We start from the raw sequence: 23921 nt of genomic DNA, 5'->3' as shown, positions 1-23921 counted from the left end.
AAAGGCACTTCCAACCTGCACCCCCCAACAAACCCCCCCGACTCTCACCGGGCCTCCCTGCATGCCTGTCTGCTGACATCACTGCTCCGATCCCTCTCCTCAGCTCTATCCTTCCCTTCAGCTCGGCTTCCTGCCCCCATGATGTCACACGCCATATGGTTTTCAGCGAGAATCAAGCCGGAAAAGAGATTTAGCTGGAAGAGAGGAGAGAAAAGGAGGAGGTTCGGTGTAGGGCGAGCGTAGGCCACAGAAAACAAAAGGCTGCTCTTCCCCTTGTGTGTATGTGCAGTTCTGAGGGGCTAATTAGGATAGTTTAAAGAGCAGAGACCACTGAGCGGACAGCCATGTGCTCTACAGATGGGTCATTTGCTTGAACACTGAGACAACCAGTGACCGCAGGTGCCAACATGTTGCTTGTAAGCCTCAGGATAGGGTGGCACTGTGACTAGGCTATTGCTGACTCACAGACCACTGAATTGGTTTCACTGTGTCTACACCAGACCATGAGTGGCGCGACACGCATCAACAAACAGGCACCATTATACACTGCATGCAATGCAACATGAACTGTCCCTGAAGGCTGCAACTGCATTAGGGATGAAAAGTTGAGAATAGAGCGGCATGGTGGCTCAGTGGTTAGCACTGTTTCCTCACAGCAAGAAGGTCTCTGGTTCAAAATCCTGGTTGGGCCAGGAGACATTTCTGTGTAGAGTTTGCTTGTTTTCTCTGTGTTCACGAGTCCATAGACATGCAATATAAGTGAATTGGATGAACTAAAACATTGGCCGTAGTGTATGTGAATGAGAGAGTGTATAGGTGTTTTTCTAGTACACCGTTTGTGGCTGGAAGGGCACCCGCTGCGTAAAACATATGCCAGAATAGTTGGCAGTTCATTCCGCTGCAGTGACCTCTGATAAATCAGGGACTAAGCCTAAGGAAAATAAATGAATGAAGTTGAGAATACCCTGCAAAGTATACAGGCAATGGCCAACTATCAGGTCAAGTCTGCACATGTATGATAGGAACTAACTGTCTATATCAGCAGGTATCAATACTCTATACCAGGGATCACCAAACTTGTTCACCAGATTTTAGCTTCAACCATAATCAAACACACCTAAACAAGCTAATCAAGGTCTTACTAGGTATACTTGAAACACCCAGGCAGGTGTGTTGAGGCAAGTTGGAGCTAAACCCTGCAAGGTACCAGATCTCCGGGAACGAGATTGGTGACCCCTGCTCTATACGCGATTCAGTTATGCTTAGTTCAGACTGCATGATTTTCAAAGTAGTCGTGTCACAGATATTTTCACACTGCATGACTATCTGGGCTAGTGTTTTGTTGCTGCTTTATTTACACTGCAATATGGATCGGCGACAGGGGGTTTCACATTGCATGACTTTACAATAGGAAGAATCGCCGACAACTTCGTCCAAACTACGTCTCACAACCGCTGAAAGCTTCCATCAGCCAGGTATAGTTTCTGGAGGAGTTTATGAGCTCACAGAGCTGGGTGCACCTCAGAATGGCTTTAGTGGACTCAGGCACGGCTCCAATCAAATCGATGCTGTTTTTCAGTCTTCCTAAAATGCACAAACACAGCTATTGTCTTAATAAAATCCATGTAAGCCATTTAGCAACTGAGCGAGAGTTACTGGGCAGACAGAAGCCCTGCCCATGACGCGAATCCACATCTGTTATGAAGTGAATTTGACGCACAAATAAAGTGAGTAAACTCAAAATGTTCACACGTCTAGTTATGCACGAATAGCACAATTTATCCGCGCATCTGTGAACACAGCATTCGAATTGCAGTTTGTAAATCATTTTAGGAAAAGAAAGATTTGGATGTTTCCTGTTGTTCTGCACTACTTTGCAATTTTTGTCATCAGGATAAGAAAACAATTATATCATGATTTGTGTTTTTTTTTAATGTAATAGTCTTCATATCGGATATTGCTTCCAAATATAAGCAGTTATCGGTTATCATATCGGCCAAAATTGTAATTTCCAGTCTCTAACAAAAGTTACTATCCCACTTTTTGTCTCTTAGGATAGGTGGAGTGAGCTTTACCTCCAGAGCTCTTACAGACAAGTCCCAATGTAACAACAATGACCACATTCGGTGTAGACACAATATCACTCTTTCAGTGCTTCACAAAAGTGTCTGCTGGGAAGTTGAAATGACATCTGGCAACAATAGAGACATGCTCGCAGAAGGTATTTTGAGGAAGTCACACCATGGGCTCTCACAGGCTCCAAAAGGAGCGGTTGGTTTGCGCATGCCTTTCCCTCCAACGCAAGCGTTTGAATCACAACATGCCCAGTTCAAACCCACATCTCGCATTATTCTCAATCAATCACGACAGCTTCTCATTTAGCTTTCATCTCCCAAAAACGGCAACACTGCCAGTGGAGGCTGCATCCGCGTGTCGGCCTGGACTCGCACAAAAGGCAGAGGATGCAAATGACCTGTCTCTGCGTGCCTATCCACTAAAACTGTCTCGCAGCGTCTCATTAGAGTGAATTAGGAGAGGGTGTGCGTAAATGTTGGGCCTACCGCTCAATTTCTGGTGAGATGTTGGTTCTCAGGGGTGTGTCTGGCATGGGGGCCCGGTGATCTTGCATGTGGTGAATTGAGTGGTTGTACCCACAAAGACAGAAACAGTGCTCATCACGCTGCCATAGAAAGAGCACGCTCTGGTTGGGTGTCTGGCCAAGGGTGCGAGGCAACAAACAGCTCGACCGCTAAATAGCTGTTCCCATGGCGCATTATTTTCACTCAATATGAAGTGTGTTATGAAACAGGGCAATGGACAAGTGCCACGGGGTCTCAAGCAGAGAGATGTTGATACAGATGTACAGATGAACAATATTATTTACCTCTAATATTGTATACTAGTGGTACAATGTGTGTTTTACAAAGTTTAACGTACAATTGCAAGAAAATACTCGCAAAATGTTTTTTTTATTTATTATATTGTCCAATTTATCAACGTTTCGATTGTGACAATAGTATTATTTCTTAATTAATTTTTACGTAGCAAATTATTTCAGCTTTGATATTGCATAAAATTACTCACAATATATTATTGTTTTACAGTGTAACAAATGTGCTTATTTTTTTACTATTACAACAAACAATATTATAATTATCTTTTATACTTAAATCTTTTAATTTATTGATTTATTTACATGATACTATATGCATTTATGTTTTAAATTTTCAGTATTTCTATTTTATGGCTTGTTTGATTTCATTTGTATTGATATATTTATAATGGACGGCACATTTAGAATCTTGGCTGGTCCAGGAGGTCTTTCTGTAAGGAGTTTGCATGTTCTCCACGTGTTTGCGTGGATTTCTTTGGGTGCTCCGGTTTCCCCCACAGTCCAAAGAGATATTTGGATCAACTAAATTGGTTGTAGTGTGTGAATGAAAGAGTGTGTGGGTGTTTCCCAGCATTGAGGGTTGCTGCAGAAAGGGCATCTGCTGAATAAAACAATCCCCAGAGAAATTGGCAACCCCTGATAAATGAGGGAATAGGTCAGGAAAGTGAATGAGTTATCATCAATGGCGTAGTGCAAACAGCATAGGACCCCATTAAAGCGACGGGCCTCTCACTGCATAATTAAAACAGCATGCAATGAGTGCCATGTCATATAGCCTACTATAGATTATTTTGCATTAAAAAAACTGCTTTGTGCAAATAAGAATACAATGAAATCATCCTTTTTTTGTTTTACATTTAAACTATCCATAAAATGCTCATAAAAGAATCCAATATACTGTATGCTTCACCTTGAAAAATGTTCATCATGTCCTTTTTCTCACAATGTCTAAAATGCTGGCTTTTAGTACTGAGAATAGCAAGTTTGGAAGCCTGTCCTGGCTGATTGTGGTCAAACGACTTGATTAAAAAAATCAAAGTGAAACTGAAACATTCATTCATTTTCTTTTTTTCGGCTTAGTCCCTTTATTCATCTCAACACAGCTGAATGAACTGCCAACTTATCCAGCATATGTTTTACGCAGCAGATACCCATCCAGCTGCAACCCATCACTGGGAAACACCTATACACTCTCATTCACACTCGTAAATGGAGAGGCTCCCTGCATGTCCGCCGTAATGCACGATTTTTAAAATTAAAGACTGCATAGGACTATACTCGCACTAGTCTGTAAGATAAAATTGGTTAAAACACCCGTGGAAATAACCGAAATCTGTGCATAACCAGGTTTTATGCATCCTGCAATTTGCAATGTCAAGAGGGTGACTCTATAAGATAAGGTAAACTGCACACACTTGATTATGTAATGCGTGGACGCATGCATCTCACAGCGCAAAGCATAACCTAACTCTTAAATTGTCCATGCTTAATCAGTCATCGATAAAGTCTATCGATTAAAGGGTTATTGACAACCAATCGATCAAGTAATCGTTAGCATCCCTAAATAAAATATAATAAAGGATATATTAAAGGATACTCATTCATTCATATTTCACCCTAAATTCCCCATACTCACCATTAAAGGGACAGTTCATCCAAAACGGAAAACTCTGTCACAGTTAACTCACCTTTTACTTGTTCCAAACCTGTTTACTTTGGTCTGATGTTGAACAATAATCTACAATCAATCAAGATTGTTCTTTTGTTTATAATTTTTTTATTTTTATTGTCAGACAGCTAAAACATTTTCACAAAATGTGCTATATCAACTGCACAAAGGGATTGGCATGCTGAAAAGCCATTAAAATTGAGAGATACCAAGATGTGGCACATTAATCATGATAATTATTGATATCGACTGATATGAAAAAGATTATCGTGATAATTTTTTTACCATATTGCCCAGCCCTAGCGACAAACAAACTTCACCAATTGACGAAAGTGAAGGAAAAAAAAAAACCTTGAGAGAAACTAGGCTTAGTTGAGGATGACCATTTTTCCTCTGGCCAAACTTCTTGTGCAGAGCTGCAGTCTAGGCGCTGAAATCTGGAGAATAATGTATTACTTATATAATATTTTGCATATTATAATTTAATTGTATATAATTAATGATAATTTATTGTTACAGAATATTATATTTCAACGACTGCAACAACAGGGGGCCTCCATCGACCTCCATGGAGCATCTTTAACTACAGACCTTATGTTATGCTTGTGTTATAGTAAGTGGAATTCAATTAGTCATTCCCTGTGCATACTTAAACGTAATGCTTTGCTCCCAAGTCAGTTGTTCTTTAGACGATTCTCAGCTCAGACAGAAGTGCAGCCTCTCAGACTGATATCACTCATGCACACGGCCAATAAAGTTTAACACGCAGCACATAAACATACCACTTGTTAAAACAAAATTGGTTCAGCTCTCTTGCACACTCCATCTCTTACACACAAACAATAGGTGTGTTATTTAGGAGGTGAGGGCTGATTGTGAAAGTCAATGCTTGTGTAAAAGTGCTCTGTGATTCAGTGGCAGGTCTGGTTAATGTTAGAGCAGCTTTCATTCACTTCATCACCGTTAACACCAGCAACTTTCACCTGTTGTTGACTCACGCGAAAATTCACGTGATGGAGGTTAAAGTGTGTCTTCACTTCTTAATGACTTACACCATTGTATTGATTAATTATATTTGAATTTCTATTTTTTTTACATGGGCAGCACGGTGGCTCAGTGGTTAGCGCTGTCACCTCACAGCAAAAAGGTCGCTGGTTTGAGTCCCGGCTGGAACAGGAGGCATTTCTGTGTGGAGTTTGCATGTTCTCCTGGTGTTCCCCCAGAAATTGCCCCAGAAAGTGAATTGGGTAAACAAAATTGGCCATAGTGTTTGAGTGGGAATGTGAGTGTGTTTGGGTGTTTCACAGTACTGGAAGGGCATCCGCTGCGTAAAACATATGCTGGAATAGTTGGCGGTTCATTCCGCTGTGGAGATAAATTTGGGACTAAGCTGGAAAATGAATGAATGAATGAATATTTCACATTAATCTGGTCTACAGCATGCCTGAGATTCATTCATTCATTCATTTTCTTTTCGGCTTAGTATTAATCTGGGGTCGTCACAGCGGAATGAACCACCAACTTATCCAGCATTTGTTGTATGCAGCAGATGCCCTTCCAGCCGCAACCCATCACTGGGAAACACATACACACTTATTCACACACATATACACTACGGACAATTATGCATGTCTTTGGACTGTGGGGGAAACCGGAGCACCCGAAGGAAACCCACGCGAACGCAGGGAGAACATGCAAACTAAACACAGAAATGCCAACTGACCCAGTCGAGGCTTGAACCAGCGATTGAAAATGATTCTGATTCTTTATAGAAATATTGGGACATTTCAAACTCTTAACATGGCTTAATGTACCTAAACATCAATCAGAGAAACCCAAATTTCTGTCATACTGTACTTCTCATTAACATTAACTACTTAATGTACCAATTTTCAATCATGACAATGACAAATGACATTTTAATTAAAACTACTATCAAAACAACAAGCTCTGATGTGAACAATATGACATTAAGTGGTCTCTTGCTTTCATTCTATTCCATTAAAACACAGGGTATACGTGGGGTCTTAAAAAGTCGTGGATTTCAAAATCAAAATTTTAGGCTTTAAAAAGTCTTGAATTCACTGAAATATTGTGTTGTAGGTCTTAAATCATTTTAAACAGGTCTTAATATTCCAATGTTCATGTAAAGCTACATAATCGGGCTAACACCCATCTAATCACTATCATTCCATCTCAAAAGTTAACAAAAGGTTATTTATTAACTCTTTTTTATGAACTCTTTTAATATTTTTGTTTATAAGCATATGGTTAAATTATCTTCCTTACAATAACAATTGTTTTTAATGCCTTTACAATGTTTTAGCCTTGTGTAAGTCTGAAATTTCATTCATATTGTTTTTAAAATGTCTTAAAAAGTCTTAAATTTGACTTGATGAAACCTGTAGAAACCATGTAACAGTTTAATGTGGTTTAACAACTTCGCAACTAAAGGCAACCAAATTCCTTTTAAAATGTACTCATGATAAACACCTTCGGCTGTCAGAAGAACAAGCTCTTAATTTAGTGTATACAGTAAAGTGAACAATATCAGAATAGAAATCCAGTATATGAAAACAGTTTAACACCAATCAGGGGAAACCTTTTATTTCACCTGGCGAAACTTTAATTATGATTAACACTAACTATTATCAAAAGAACAGGCCCTATAATTCCATCAATATCATGTTAAGCGTCCCCCTGTCATTTAAGTACATAATAAAGAAAAGGCTTCATGTAACAACAAGAACAGGGGAAAAACAAATTTCCCAACAACATAGGGGAGAACGCTTACATTGTTCACTTTAGCTGTGGAATCAGGACTCATTCTTTTGATGGTAGCTAATTACAAGTCAATTTTTAGAGAAGTTTGGTTTTTCCCGCTTGTTCTTGAGGTACATTAAGCCACGTTAAGCCTTTTCCTTTTAATGGGGGAGAAAACACCTACTCTGCTATTGTTCACTTTATCAATGGAATTAGAGCTTGTCTTTTTTACAGTAGTTACTGATAATTACCAGTAAAGTTTGACAGAAATTTGGGTTAGGATGTTTAGGTACATTAAGCCACGAGTTTTTCACGTTAAGCGTTTTAGAATGTCCCGAAATATTGTTTGTTCCGTTTTATAGTAGCTCCATTTGTTATCATTAGTCAATAAACCCTCAAGCATACCTTACACTGCAGTGCTTAATCTTTCCATTGTGGACATTTTTGGGCAGGGTTAAGTTGCTCTTAGATTGAGCGCCTGTAGCTTAGAGATGTGTTGAATGTGCGTTTTATGGTCATCACTGTGTGATGCGTTTTTCAGCCATTGCAAGTTGAAAAACGTAAGTGCCCTACAGTGTAACTTTTGAGCTAGCTGTCAAATCTAGTCATGGGACTATACCACGTAACTGTCACCATCAAAACAACTTGTAAGGGCTACCGATGGAAATAAACCGTTTTTTAAAAAAAAAAAGCTCCAGTGGACACGCAGATTTAGCACAGCTTTCAAAACAGTCAGACCTGCTTAAGAAAGCAATAGTTTAGTGATTATTTTCACCATTAGAGATACATTGATTACTTGCTAGAATGAAACTGGACTAGCACAGCAATGTTATTATCAATTATCAAAGAGACATTGGTTTCATTGGTTTTCAAAATTATAAGAATGTCTAAACAGCAAAAGGAATTATTTTTATGTGCAGTTACACATTTCTGGAAAGTTGTGCTATGGACATGATTACCGTACAAAAGTTCATTTATACTTAAAAATGCTTTTGAAAGCAACAAGTTGACTTTTCCTAATAAACCCACAGTAAAATTGGAACTATTGACTTAACTTTATTTTTATAATTGTGCACTGAGTTTGTTTACTTAATAATTTTAAAGGTATTTTTTTTGTTCAAAAAGTAAAGTTAATGAATCGCTAAGTGTAGTAGGTTCCTGTATGTGGGTGAAAATGCATTCCAATATGATGGGGTATGGTAATGTCAAATTAAAGCCTGAACTGAAAGATTGAAATAAAGTTATAGACACACTGTAAAAATGCGTTATTGCTTTAACCCTACTTTGGGTCATATATAGACAAACCCAACAATTGGGTTAAAGATTTAATTCAAAATATGTATTGGATATGTACATTGGCTTCAAATGTAATCCAATGGATGGGGTTGCCTATATATGACCCAATGTAGGGTTTAAACAACCGGACAGAAAGACAGATACAAATTCTAGATTAAAATATAGTCCATACAATATACATGCATACAACAAACAAACAAATAAATAAAACTTTGTAACCCTGTAATGTTGTTTTAAACATTTTTGGTCTGTTTACTATATGCAAATGATTACTTAATATAAAAGAAAACTAAAAAATAAAAGAAAGCACATGTATTGTGGCCATTTCATAAATCATATATCAAATATATAATCAAAAGTGAAATTTAAATGATATTTTGACCACTGTACTATAAAATGCCAGTGGTTTCCATTTCAGAAATCTGTTTAAATGATAAAATATACTCGTATAAAAATTACCATTTTGTTTGTGTAACCGCGGACCTTTATTCGTGAAACTGGAGTAGGATGACTCTGCATGCAAATCGTTTGTTAAATATTCCTTACATGAATTAAAAATGACAATTTACGTAAGAATGTTTTAGCAAACAATTAAAAATCAGTTCCACTCACGTTGCATAAATAAGGCTCTCGATGTGTCCTCCAGAAAGTGAAAGAGCTGACTTTGGCAAATCTGAAGAAGCAGTAAACAAAACAATAAACATAACCGAGCCAAATGAGTCTGGTGTCACACGAGGCAAGGTCAGCAAGTCGCAGGGGTCATATTAAGCAATTATACTTCACAACCGAGCTATTTTCAGCAACTAATACCCATTGTGTTTTTCTCCAACATATGGGCAGTGAATTTTATACCAAAGCGTAACAGTGACCTGAAAAACATCCAGGTGCTGTTTGGGCTCTGGTCTGTCCTTTGTTTATCTGTGTTTTTGGAGGTTATCATTAGTTCATCAAGAGAAACTGGAAGTGAAAGACAATACGTCCTTCTTGGTAAAGCTGGACTGTTGTGACTTTGACCATTCTAATTAAAAAGTGTGTGTTAAACTGCAGTCATTTCAGAAGAAACAGATGTCAGTCAGCTGTTGGAGTAATCTGACCGACTGGAGGGCAGGTTTAGGCATGAAAAGGCTTCTGTCAGGTGAATGTCCTTTAAAAAAAAACACTTAGCATTTCACAACAAATGGGACGCCACAAAGTGATAGCAGAAATGACAAAACATGACACCTTGGGAATATCTGGATAGTAGGACTGACAGTGTTACTTTTAAGAAAATGATGATCTATGAATGAAGGACTTATAAAGCAAGCCTTAATCCCGAGATGTCCAAACTAGGCCAAAGTTGGCCCATGGTAACCTTTTACAGTTGATGTCAGAATTATTAGCCCCCTTTGAATTTTTCCCAAATGATGTTTACCAGAGCAAGGAAATTTTCACAGTATGTCTGAATAAAAGCAGTTTTTAATTTTTTTAAAACCATTTTAAGTCAAAATTATGAGCCCCTTTAAGCTATTTTTTTCGATCTACAGTCTACAGAACAAACCATCGTTACACAATAACTTGCCTAATTACCCTAAGCTGCATAGTTAACCTAATTAACCTAGTTAAGCCTTTAAATGTCACTTTAAGCTGTACAGAAGTGTCTAGAAAAATATCTAGTCAAATATTATTTACTGTCATCATGGCAAAGCTAAAATAAATCAGTTAATAAAACTATTATGTTTAGAAATGTGTTAAAAAAATCTTCTCTCCGTTAAACAGAATTTGGGGAAAAAATAAACAGGGGGTTTAATAATTCTGACTTCAACTTAATTTGGCCTGCCACCCCATCCGAGAAGAGAGAGAGAATGGGGAAGGTTGGGGCAAATGCCTTCAACAGAGATCGTCAATTCTAATTTAACATGAACTTTTGTTTATTTGTTGAGGCACAATAAGATGAAATTAAATGTTTCAGTTAAATGTTGTGAATGGATCAGTTTTTTTTAAATGTTAAAATTTAAATACCGTTACTTGACGGATACATGGACAATGCACAAGACGTTGGCACTGAACTCCATTGTGCTTTAAATGGGATAATGTTTCCATTGTAAGAAGTTCCTTGTAAAATGTACAAAATATATATATATATATATATATATATATATATATATATATATATATATATATATATATATATATATATATATATATATATAATTATTAATATGATTATACTATTTATAAGATATTAACAAATTAGGAATATACCATGGCACCTTTAATGTAATAAAGTTTGGTCCACCCTCAATCAAGTTTGGTTTTTGGCCCTTCATAAGAAAAAGTTTGGGCACCCCTGCCTTAATCAGTAGGGTTTCAAAAGGTGAAAAGTAAATGGAGAATAAAGAGAAATAGATTGTTACTTTCATAAAACTAAAATTGTTTACGTGGTTTCAGTAATCAGAAAAATCACAAACATTAACAAAACTGTACTTAATACAATTAGAAAAAAAGAAAAGAAATATTGAAATACTAAAAGAAGGAATATTTCAATCACACAATCTTACCCTAATAAGAGTAAAATATGAACTTATTTATAGTAATCGAGTAATTGTAACTAGTAAAGATCTTTTTCAAAAAATTACTTTTGCTGCTTGCTGCTGTTTTATGTTCAACTTAATGTTTTAATGTAAAAAACATTAAGTTAACTTAATTGATTTGTGTTGGGACAACATGAAGGAATTGTGTGGATACCTGCATTTTACTGTACTTGATTAAAAACAGTTTAAAAATCACACAAAAATCATGAATAATATAAACAATAAAAAAAAACAAAAAAAAAAAAAATACATGTGTTTTTGAAAAGGATAGCACAAGAAATAATGATTGGAATAATCTATAACATCACAAAAACTTCCCTTTATGAATCAAGAACAGGTGATTTTTTTCATCACATATCACACCATAACCTAAAAATAATTTAAAAATATGAAACATGAAGATTTAGGAAATGAGAATAGTAAATTAATGCATAAATAAAGGAATAAATAAAAAGAGAACCCAAGCATAAAAATAGACATGATCTGTGAATAAAAAATGGTGCTATTAAAGGACATTATTGAGTCAATTGATCAGCTTGTACGCTGAAAAAAAAAGATTAATTTGATTTACTAAAGTTTTTTTAAAATAAGTGGTGGCAAACTATTTATATGGACTGAATTTAAACTAATTAAATGTAGTAATGTTCAACTTTATTTAAATTCAGCAGACATAAATTGTTGGCATCCACTTGCTTTTGAAATTAATTTGACATTAGCTGTGCATTAACCTCTTCCACGATTAATCACACCGATAAGCAAATAATTTCTGCTAAACGCATGTCCTCCACCGGTATGCTTCGCGATTATTCCCCGGGCCCGTCCCCACCGTGAGCTCGTCTGATCAATGCCGGTAGGTGTCGCTGCGCGCGCAGCCTGCAGGACTCCAGGAGCCGAACGCCAATCAGAGCCATCCAGATTCTCAAGTGTCCGATCCACTCAAACACGAGCAGAGCGGGACACAAGCGGAGAAGGCTAAAGGACAAGGGACAACGCGGAAGAAGCTGGAAACACCGGGGAAAGTTTACGTTTTAAAGAGGGATTTGGTCGACTGGGGATTCTGGGACGGGGGGAAAGCCCGTAAGGGGAAAGTCGAGATCGGCAGGAGCATCAGACATGAATCCGAGGTGAGTTTGTGTTAATGCGTGTGTGCGCGTTGTGAGATTTACCTGCGGCGCGTTCAGGTGTGCACGGCGAGCGCGTGCCAACATACTTACCTGATGGATGATGAAGATGACGATTGGCGCTCGTGCTGCAGGCGTGTCAGGACAGCGGGAGATATCACTTATTGTGCTTCCATGTGGTTTTTAAATAGCACTTCTAATGTATCTAAAAATAAACAACCCAAATTGTTTTTATAATAGCAAACTTAACTAAAGGCTTGTCAGATTGTCAGCATCCAGAATGCATTATTTATTTAGCCTGCCTATTTAATTTGGGCTGTGTGATTAATCAAAACTGATTAATAGGCTATACGCTCTTAAATAGAAGTAAAACCCAAACTGGGATTTTTTCCCTTTCGGCTTTGAATGAGTTCAATTGTTCTTCGGAGATTAAAATAGACTAGTTCTCGATGTAAAATGATGGATTGGTGTTAATCGGTGTTTTGGTTTCTGTGTTTAGAGGTATCAGTGTAAAGACTAAAGAACTAGAGAAAAAACATTAACAGATGATTATAAAATCACTAGCCTATCTAATTATTTGTTAAACGTGTGAAACTGCAGACACAGCGTATAAAGGGCCACGACTTTTGACAATTACTCAATATGTTCGAGTTTTCATTTCTAGAATAATCACTTAAATAATAATAATGACACTTTGGCATTATTACTAAAGATTATATCATTATTAAAACTCTCACAAATAACCAGTGGTGGAATATTGTCTTATGTATATCAGTTGAAGGATACTGCATAACTTTGTCTAAATAATGCATATTTGTGTAAAAGATTGTGAGAAAGTTTTTTATCGATAAAAGATAATACTGATGCTACAGATATGCCAATTGATTAATTTGTCCAGACAACTATCAAAACTTCTCAAATAGGCTATAGTGGGGATTACAAGTATTTGATAAAAATGATAAAAATCAAACATCATTTGAAAAGAAATGATTTGATATACACCATGGTATATATATATATATATATATATATATATATATATATATATATATATATATATATATATATATATATATATATATATTTAAATAATGGCCTAACAGACCATTGTGGATTTGTAAAAATCATGTTAACACCATGATATTTTGTATTTTTTAAGGGTCCCGCAACTAATTGTATTACTTTATTAAGATTTTAACTAAAATATCAGTTGATAAAACACTTTTTTGTGTAACTAATTATATTAAGTCATTAATGTTTAAAGTAAACTATAAGTACGCAAATGTTCATCAGTGTTTGTGTGTAAACATTGGCAGGTAAGCTACTGTCTTGTGCAGAATCCTATTCATTTTTCCGAACAATGTTATTATGAACTCTACACAAAAGTTACGTCCACCGTCAATCATATCAACGTTCACAGCCATAAAAACAACATAAAATATGTTGTGATATACAATGAAACGCCTGTCTCTTTAAGACGAAGCCTCGACGTGTTGAAAAGTTCAAGTTGGGGTCACTGTAAGTTCCTGCCCTCGATTTTACCTTTTAGTTTTACTCTAGACTGACATCACGCGAGGCGCTAAAACACTCTTGCGACCCAGAAGCCCATTATCATCTCCAGTCGCATTATTACATCCATGCAAAAATAGCCAAGAAAATTGTCAAACATACAAAAAACGAGGAAAAGAGATGCAGGAGTACGCACGTATTTTTATAGGAGGAGTGAGTGAACGAGAGAGAGAGAGAGAGAGAGAGTGAGATAGAGGGAGGAGGGAGCGAGAGCAAGAGGGAGGGCGAGCAACACGAAATTCATTGCAATTAATAATAAAAAAGAGTTGGCAGTCGTGCTCGGAAAACTGGCATGGTTTTGGGAGGCTGGCAGTTCAAAGTTGAAACGTCAGAAATGACTCCAAAAGACTGTTGAGATGATCATTAAGGGAGACTTAGATCGGATGGCAGAAGAGATCGGGCATCCAGGTAACGTTCAATGCTCTTTATATTTCCACTAGTTACAGCTTCCTTATCAGCACTTAATTTGTGTGTTTATACACAGTAAACTGTTTATTCTCTGTTTAATCTTCATTTGCGTTTAGACTTAAGTTCACAAATTAAGACGATTGTTTGCCTTACAGATTTTACTTCACTTTTCTGTCTAATTTACTAATACAAACTCATCGATTTTTTTTACGTCTACACTCTTATATTTCGGAGAGATCAAGAGTTAAAACAATATTTAGGAGCGTTTTTATGTATTTAACTTGAGAAGGCGAACAAGGGACCTGATCAGAAACAGTCAAGTTTATAATCGCATTATGAGTGTAAAAGTGTTGTCAGTACCCAGTGGTGTGATTTCGTATGGCGGTGCGCTCATCACTGTGCCGGGGCTTTCAGCTCATCCTTAATTGAGAATTCATGGTGCTTCACATGCGACTGATTTGACTTTAAAGAGAGTGATTTGATTCTGAACAGCCGCGTGGTGTTTTGCATGCAAATATACAGACAGAAAGTAAATTTCCAATTTAAATGCAGCATGTTTAGGCAGCCTTAAATTGTTGGTGTCACTAATAATATGTGGACAAAACATTTACGCACGAGATTGGTTCACACAAAACTAAAAGATTTAACAGACTGAGAGAATACAGTTACAGAGGAATTACATTGTCAAACTAATATTTCTGAAGATCATCATATGCACAGTTTGCATGTAATGATATTGATAATTTGTAATATATGTTTTCTTTTCCACTCTAAATAATAATTTTAATTTAACATGCACAGTCACATGCACGTTTAGTTTTTCAATCTCTCTACTATATATCCATCCAGCAGTTTGTTATAAACTTCAGAGCATAAAACTGATAGATGATGTGAGATGTGGCTAGAATAATTTCATATCATCTCTGACCATGGAGGCCACATATAGGGGATGGTGAACTATCCTCCCAGTTGTATTTATGAATGAATATCCAAAGCTGCGTGAGCTGATGGAGTGCGCGAGAGAGACTGATCGCAATATAAGACGAGCTGTGGAAGAGAAAGTCATTCAGTAGAGTAGCGCATGATATGATGTGCTCTTTGCCCAGCTCTTACCTTCTAAATACATGAAAAAATGCTCGATAAACCTCATGTGTTTTCGTTTAAACCATTTAAACAGGCACGATCCAAGACGCTCGTTTCTTGGTGCCAAGCGGTTTTGCGCAGGAAGGTTTTACCTTCCATTCACAGACACTATTGTATTAGGAATTAGTAAAACTTTCAAGTTCTGAGAAACTCTTTTAAAGCACTTAAAACTGACACAAATAAAAAATATGATAATTTAAAATGAATTAATTTCTCACACATGCAGCTAACTGCCCGAATGACAACTTTATTCTGCAATCGAATTATAGGGCCGGCATTTAATAATTATAGCCTTGCCTAAATTGCTTACGTTTGTTTATTGTATTACGTGGCATTCCATGCTCTCACAAATTAAATCAAACATAATATCTGGATATCTTTTGTTTACTACGCCACTTAAGTTATTTTAAAAGATATGCATATGACTGATTGACTGTTTATTCCTTAAAGGTACATTAGACTCATTGTAAGGGATAAATCTTTAGGGAGGACGATTGCGGTAAAAAAGGGATGACAGACCGAGGGCGGAGAGAGGGAAAGAGGGAGAGAGAGAGAGGAAGTCTTAAGAACACAAGCAGACCCCTGCCTCACCCCTAAACCAGCAAAATGACAACAGAGACAAAACACAGGGCTAATGAATACCAAAGCACCTAAAATATGACCTGCACTGCCTTTAATCCAGTCCTGTATACCATACCAAATATAGCAAATAGACCAAGATGTCGCATGTATCGCACGCACAACTCAACTGACATTTTTAGCTGCTGTTTTAATCAAATGAATCTTCTTAGTATCTTTTGTAAAATATTTTTGGAATAACATAATGGGTTGCCAACGTTTTCAAAAGGTTAGAGTCAAATCTATCACTTGGCAGAGAAGTGATTAATTAAAATGAAATCTCAATATCAAGGTTAAATTCACTAAAATTGCATAAGTGCGTTTGTTAGATGCAATAAGGCTGACATTATTGAGAGGATGCAAGTGTTTACTCGTGAAGTTCAAACAGTCGTTTTAAAACATGATTTATATCTCTCGTCACTTCCTTTTTAGTTTTAATGCGTTGAACGTCTCACTAAATTAAGCAGCAGTTTTTGTATGCAGTTTGTTGTTAAATTAGAGCTGATTTATTAGAAAAACCACAGTCCTTACTTTCAGTCCTTTTTTCTTTATTGTTTACTTTCCTTCTATTTTGTCATCTTAATAGACGTTCCTGAAAGCAGCAGGTTTAGGACAGAACGGTGCGATAAATCATGCGCTGCTTTCTAAAACTCTCACGGCTAATGGAAAGACTGTGAGCCAAAAATGGCACATCACCTTAAAATACACCTGTCTGTGATGAGACGTGTCCGTAGGCAGCAGGGGAGGAGAAGACACAGCTTTAGAGCTTTTATTAAGACAGGCGCTGACGAGAGGTGCGGACTGAGAGGAAATGTTGCGGCTGATGTTTGTTTGGTTGAGCTGCTCCATTGTTAAGGTAACTTGGCCTGCAGCAGGCAATGATTAGCATGTCATCTTTTTGTTTCTGTGTGTTAAGTGTACCTCCTTATGTAATTACAAGCTAATCAGTTATCGTTTAAAATGGTTTAATTAAATGGCGCGCGCTTGGAAAGAAAACTGAACAGATGATTTATGAATTGGAATAAACTGTAAGCGAATGTTCAGACCGACATAAGGAAGGTACAGGTGCACTGCACACCAGAAATGGCATGTCGGCATTTTTCCACAAAGAAGGAAATGTTCAGCAATCATTTAAAACAAACGCTTCTGAATTTAGTCGTCTGGATCTGTGTTGGAAAAAAATATTTTCCCCACAGATATGTAAATGTTTTAGCACTTGTCTAATTGAAATGTTAGGATACAAATATGTATACAGATAATTGTTTTATAAATGTATGTATACAGTAATTTGTTTATTATGTGCTTAAAATCTGGCCATGTATGGTTTCTCTGCCTCACCAACTAACGGAGAAGCGCGTGTTCATGTTTGTTCAGTGCGCGTTATGCTTCAAGAGAGACAAATAGGCTGCAGTTTTATATGTGCATCACTTTTTTGACTTAATCAGGAATAGAAACCAGAATGTCATGTTCAAAGTGTTTAACCAAGGTATAGCCTATTAGTGTATTGGTACTGTAGATCCGACCCCTGTCAAAATTAATTACAAACAACATTTGTTTTTTTTTGCATTTAGGCCTACGTTTTAATTTTTTATTTACGGTTAGTCTGATAAGGTTACCATAGCAACAGGTCTCGTGCATTCCGTTATGATCATTTTCGGACCGTTTATCCAACAAAACAGTAGTAGGTTAACTTACTAATACAATTGGGGAAGCAAATTTGTGTTAATTATAAACTAGAAACATAGCTGACAGACTTTTTTTCTTTCCAAACCTCTGAAAGACATTAAATACTTCACATACTGTATATAACGTTTTATGGCAAATGTTTTTTTTTGTATAATTCATGTTAGTAGCTGTGGTTGTTAGTAGCTGTAAAGGGTTGACTTGAATTGCTGGATTTAAGCGCTAATTAAATAGGAGCTTGTAACTACAAACTACAATATTCATCTTAGAGGATTATTTTATACAATGAAATAAACAATGAGAGGAGGAACTGATGTTGGGATGACTTTATTTATTTAGCTTCTTGTTTCCCATCAGTGAAACCAGCCCCTGAGGGACCCCAACTATCTGTTTTATCTCATATACAGAGTATTCTCATGTAGCAGAGTTTAAACAATATTTTCTGGTAAATTTGTAATGTTTATTTTGTTTGCATGAAAGGAATTGTTGCACTCAGTTTAGAATTTAAACTTGGCATTGTTGGTTTAATGTTTATATGTAGTAATTTGTAGGAAACCTCTAACAAGTGATCTTTTAAAAATGGTTTGATTTGTAAGTCACACTTCCAGTATACCACAGCAGTGTGTCCTGTCATGAATTTGCTGCATTTTTTTGTCCCTGCTGGTTTATGCCTGCTGTTCATCACACTTGCAAAACCTTCAGTCTGACTTTGTTTAAAACTCCACACACCACCTCTGGAATTCTTTATCAGGAAGACAGCAATATGAAAACATGTTTATACTGGCATTTTTCCTGTCTTTTTTCTTTCTTTCTTTTTTGTTAACGGCACTTCACTAAGCTTAAAACATGTGGCTTTGTATCTTGATAATGACAAAACCATTGCAGGCTCACTCGGTCAACTATAGCTCACTTTTATGGAGTCCTTATGATGCTTGTTATATTAAAGGGAAAGCTGAATTATTTGCCCTCAGTACCCTATACCTAAACATCTACAACGATGTTAAAGAGTAAATGAAGAAGCATTTTCATGGATGTAAATATGCTGTCAATGGGTGTTATATTTTACAAACACAGGAACAGACATGGCCTCTTATATCACTGTGCTCAAAATAAATAAGTAAAATTCTGCCGATTTATGCTTGTAAAAATGGTAGTTATTACTTGTCTGCAACACATTTCTGGCTTCTACTAAATTGCCACATTTCTCCTCTGTTTCAGGTGTTGGTCTGAAGTCGATGCTGGATGCCATGGAAGTCCCAAGTCATGCTAGGCACCTCCTCTTGCAATTGAACACACAACGAACCAAAGGCTTTTTGTGTGATGTTATCATCGTGGTGCAGAATGCACTGTTCCGTGCTCACAAGAACATCCTGGCAGCCAGTAGCCTCTACCTTAAATCTCTTGTTGTTCATGACAACCTTATCAATCTGGACCATGAGATGGTCAGTCCAGGTGTGTTTCGAGTCATTCTTGACTATATCTACACAGGACGTTTAAGTGAATGTGACCCCACCTCTCCAAATGAGCCTAATATAGGGGCAGTGTTGGCAGCTGCAAGTTACCTGCAACTTCTGGATCTGGTCACCCTATGCAAAAAGAAGTTGAAAAGGAAGTACCATTTACGTCCTAACCCTGCATTTTCACCTTACAAATTAGGCCCCAGTGGACCGCTTCGAATATCTACCCCTGTCATTCACACTTACCACACTGGAGGAGTAGTGATCACCCCTCGACCTACACAATTAGAGGACCAGCCCTCCATTCCACTGCCCCCTCATGCAGGAGAGCTTTATGCACCAGCTCCCATAAAAGGTCCACCACCTTACCCCCCAACAAAGGCATCCTTGTCACCGCAGTCAGGCCTTCGCTTGCCTCCCAATGAAAGAAATTGTTCATCTGTCTTTGGCCTTGACCTGTCCAAGAAAAGCCCAAATTCCCAGTCCCAGCTTTCTTCTGGCAATCCCCACTTAATCTCCTCACTCCACCCAGATGAGGAGCCTGAAGGCGAGCTTGACCAAAGTACCAGTCCCATGCTTAGTCCCAACGACGGTTCTAGAAAAATGGACACAGGCCATCATATGGGGTCTCTCACCCCACACCCCTTCCCACTACCCAACCATCCACTTGCACCCCATCTTCCCCACCTGCATCGTCCTCAGGGACAAGAACAGTACCCCTGCCCTCCCAGCCCAGAACCCATAGAGGACTCCAGAGATCAGGGACAAGATGCTTCCAACATCTATCGGTGGGTGAAGAATGAGCCTTCCAACCCAGAGGATGAAGATGAGGAAGATGAAGAGGATGAAAGTGGGGGAATGGGTGAGCAGGATAAGGAGAGACATCACCAGCACATGAACCACCATAAAAGCAATGAAGAAAAGCTGAACATGAATGAGCGGGGCTATGACAGAGGGACCTGCGATGATGGCGAGGATGAGAATGGAACCGGCAGTGAGGAAACCGGAAGCAGTGAAGGTCGTCCATCTCCCCCTGTACCAGGTGGAAGGTATCACATGCCATATGAGCCAGAGAGTTTTGGAGATAACTTGTATGTGTGCATCCCCTGTGACAAAGGCTTCCCCAGCTCAGAGCAACTCAATGCACATGTAGAAACCCATACAGAGGAAGAGTTAAACAATGGGAGTGAGATGGACAACAGCAATAACAGCAACAGCAAACCTACTAATGCCCATGTACCTACAAGCTTGAACAGCTCTAGTGGCCTCCACAGCCCTTACCAGGATGGCAAATTGGCACAAAACCTCCATTCCATTGGTCTCGGGGAGATCATACGACCATATCGATGTTCTTCCTGCGACAAGTCTTATAAAGATCCTGCCACCCTGCGGCAACATGAGAAAACCCACTGGCTGACACGTCCATACCCCTGTAGCATCTGTGGCAAGAAGTTCACTCAACGTGGTACCATGACACGTCACATGCGCAGTCACTTGGGCCTTAAACCTTTCGCCTGTGATGCCTGTGGCATGCGCTTTACTCGGCAGTATCGTTTGACGGAACATATGCGCATCCACTCCGGAGAGAAGCCCTATGAGTGCCAGGTGTGTGGAGGCAAGTTTGCTCAGCAGCGCAACCTCATCAGTCACATGAAGATGCACAGCAGTGGATCCGCTGGCGGAGGACTAACTCCTGACGGGAAGCTGAAGATAGACTTCTCTGAGGGGATTTATCCTCTGAGCAAGTACACCGCTGAGCATCTGGGTCTGAAGCAGGAGAAAACCTCAGACCTTCTTGCAGCTTCTCAGCACCTCCTGGCTGATGCCAAGGCCATGGAGAGCCTCTACCCGCTGTCAAAACTGGCTGTAGATCAACTCAGCCTCGCCCACAAAATGGACATCCTGAACTCGTCACTTCCACCCACTTCCCAGCAGCTTTCAGCAGAGTCCCGCACCATTGATCGCTACTCTCCTAGCTAGAGGGGGGAACCACTAACTTTAATTTCCAAAGAGACATCACTGTATACCAATCACAGTATTCAACTCTCACCTCATCGTCATATGGACCTGCACCTCAAAGAATGGAGGCCAGAAAGAGTTGGCCATACAAATGCACACAAACTGTTTAATTCTGAACGTGCCTTTCTTAGCAGATTCTGCAGTATGTGCATTTCTTAAAATGACTTTCCTAAAAGGAGTAAAAATGCTTTATTTATAATCTGTTTTGACCGTTGGACACTCAGACAATGCAGTATTTATATAAAAAATAACTTTGTTCAATTACCGAGCCAAACAACCAATTGAAAACCAAAAAGAGATTGTTTTTATTTATTTTTTCCTGTGTTTTTTCTTTTTTTATATGTTGGAAAAGCCAAAGAAAAAAATGTCAAATGTTACAAATGAGAGTTGCAATCGTAGCCTAAACCTGTGTACTAAGTATTATTGGTGTATATAGAATGAAAAGCACATATGAACAATATTCAGGGCTTCTGTCCAGAACGGAGAGGGAAATCTGGACCAAAAGAAAAAGCCAAATCTTTGGGATTTTATAGTAATTGGAGGACTTTTTATAGACTATTTCTCGGAGTACTGGATCACCTGTATCTGATTTTCCAGCTTTGTGAATGGCCCAGTTTTTTTCCGTACTAAAGGGAGCCACTAACTGAAGAGTGTTTGTTCCAGGACTTAGGTAAAGTGATCTAAGCTTTTCTCTGCATTGATGTAGTTATCCCCTTCAGCGTGGAATAAGAGTTCACAGAAAGTGCCGTTTAATTTTTTTCTGACGGTCAGGTGTATGGTCTCAAGCTATTTAGTGTCTTTGTTCCCTTTTCTTTCCTCCAATGCCAAGTGCCTTTAGCTTACTGAAAAAGTAGCTAGTACTGCCCTGTGATCTCACAACTGGAATATCTCTGCATATTCCGATCATGATATAACAATCCATGTCCACGTGTTTCAGTCCATCTGGTGCGACAGACTAAGCATGGGTGGTGTCTTTGAAAGTGCAGTAATATTTACAGCAGAGTCCATATGCCTCGGTTGTATTGCAGCCGAGCCCTTTGAAAGATTCTCTGCATGACTAGATGTATAACAATCGCAACAAAGGCACTTTGTGTATATAAACCAAACAGTAACATTTTGTAGGTCAGTGGTCTCAAACTCAATTCCCGGAGGGCCGTAGCTCTGCATAGTTTAGCTCCAACCACCTCCAACTCTCATCTGCTTAATAGTCTCCAGTAGTCTTGAACACCTTGATTAGTTGGATCAGCTGTGTTTGATTCGGGTTGGAGCAAAACTGTGCAGAGCTGTGGCCCTCCAGGAATCCAGTTTAAGACCTATGTTGTAACACCTTTAAGACTTTTCCTTATGTAAAATGTTTGAAAAGGTCTTCTCAGCCCTATTTTGGCACAGTTAAATTCAGGCTAACGTGATGGCTTTAATCCTGTGGTGCACACATAGAGCCGCTAATGTGACAACCATCAGAACATGAGGAGCATGGCTCTCGATCTGATACTGTGGGTGCAGATAGCAGCTGCTGCTCCACTCAGGGTAAGCCCTGTGAAATTTCTGATTTTCGAAGACTATCCGCGCTTGTCTGTCTCACTGATGTTAGATTTTCTGCCAGTTGACCAGGCCCTGTGATCTGAACATACAGCCTAATCCCCAGGCTACCGCACTAATATACCATAAGCTACACTTCAAACAATCAATCCTTCATTTCTTTCAACACACATAAAACAGCAGCCTGTTATGGTTGCTTCCTTCTTTTGTTTTTTTATATCATCCTTAAATAGTTTAACAGGGGATGTCAATGTTCTGATGATGAGACACGACACCTACTGTTTTTTATTCCAAAGATTACTCCATGATGATAGATTCATCTTTTCCTCAGCCGGACCCTAAGTGAAAAACAAAATTGTTAACCACTAGTTAACAATTACAACCTCAGCTGGTGAATGTGAAAACTTAAACCACAAATGCACTGTGAAAAAAACTAGCTTTAGAGCTTAGTGAATATTAAACATGTAATTTGGGACAAATTACCTGGGCTTTACTCTATTCTGTTTGTTTTTTGATCATACCGAACTCTCTTAATCAAAGCAAAATGACATTGGTGCTTACCTCAGGACTGAGCCTATCATAGTGTGGGTGACACAATGCTTTAGCAATAGTTTAATACAAAAACTCACATAACTGCTCTCTGTCTTATACAGTAAAACTCAAGCACACTTTCTGAAGGGATTCTTAATGTTTTTTTTAAACCTGTGGTGATTTTCAATGCTAAAATGTATTTTTGAAATGATTATTTGATTGTTTTTTTTCTGATTAGCCTATGCAACTGTCTGTTTTTACATTACAGAAAATACTGTAGTTACACAATGAAATGGTAAATGATTGAATTACCATAAAAGGAAAATTTGTAAATTAAAAATGATTTCTTGATAAGAATCAGTATGTTTCTCTGTGCACTTGAAGGTACTTAAGACTTATTCGGTGCGGTTTCAAACTCTAAAAGAAATGCCAGACAGCAAGTCCGATTGCTGTTAACGTTATGCTGTATAAGAAATGTTGTGTGTTTATCAATAATTCGCTCGCAATGATAAACACTTGGCCGAGTTGGTAAGGAGGGAAGCATAGTTTCTGAAGTTGATTGACCCATTTGTTCTGGGCGGGCCTGCAGAAACTTCAGCTGACCTTTTTGCCGAGAGGCAGGATTAGACTCCCAGTGAGGTT

At 38.2% G+C, this 23921-nt stretch overlaps 1 protein-coding gene across 2 annotated transcripts; it reads left to right on the top strand.

The window, feature by feature from the left end:
* The first annotated feature begins 12114 nt into the window (after window positions 1-12114).
* hic1 (hypermethylated in cancer 1) lies at window positions 12115-23636 on the top strand. 2 transcript variants are annotated; one of them, XM_056473366.1, is made up of 2 exons: window positions 12115-12315; window positions 18952-23636. In XM_056473366.1, the coding sequence occupies exon 2, from the start codon at window positions 18969-18971 to the stop codon at window positions 21168-21170; it is 2202 nt and encodes a 733-aa protein (XP_056329341.1). In that variant the 5' UTR covers window positions 12115-12315; window positions 18952-18968; the 3' UTR covers window positions 21171-23636. The 2 variants fall into 2 exon arrangements, with proteins under 2 accessions (XP_056329341.1, XP_056329340.1); XM_056473365.1 differs by lacking the exon at window positions 12115-12315 and adding an exon at window positions 14134-14289.
* The last annotated feature ends 285 nt before the right edge of the window (window positions 23637-23921 follow it).

Source organism: Danio aesculapii, chromosome 15, assembly GCF_903798145.1.
Source record: "Danio aesculapii chromosome 15, fDanAes4.1, whole genome shotgun sequence".
Lineage (NCBI taxonomy): Eukaryota > Metazoa > Chordata > Actinopteri > Cypriniformes > Danionidae > Danio > Danio aesculapii.
The sequence above is the reverse complement of the archived record's forward strand: the minus strand, read 5'-3'. Positions and strand labels throughout refer to the sequence as shown.

Bases quoted from the DNA above. Each gene is read 5' to 3' on its own strand.
- hic1 (XM_056473365.1), top strand. From the start codon at position 14,238: ATGATCATTAAGGGAGACTTAGATCGGATGGCAGAAGAGATCGGGCAT. The intron at 14,290-18,951 runs GTAACGTTCAAT...CCTCTGTTTCAG, and splicing joins AGAAGAGATCGGGCATCCAG to GTGTTGGTCTGAAGTCGATG.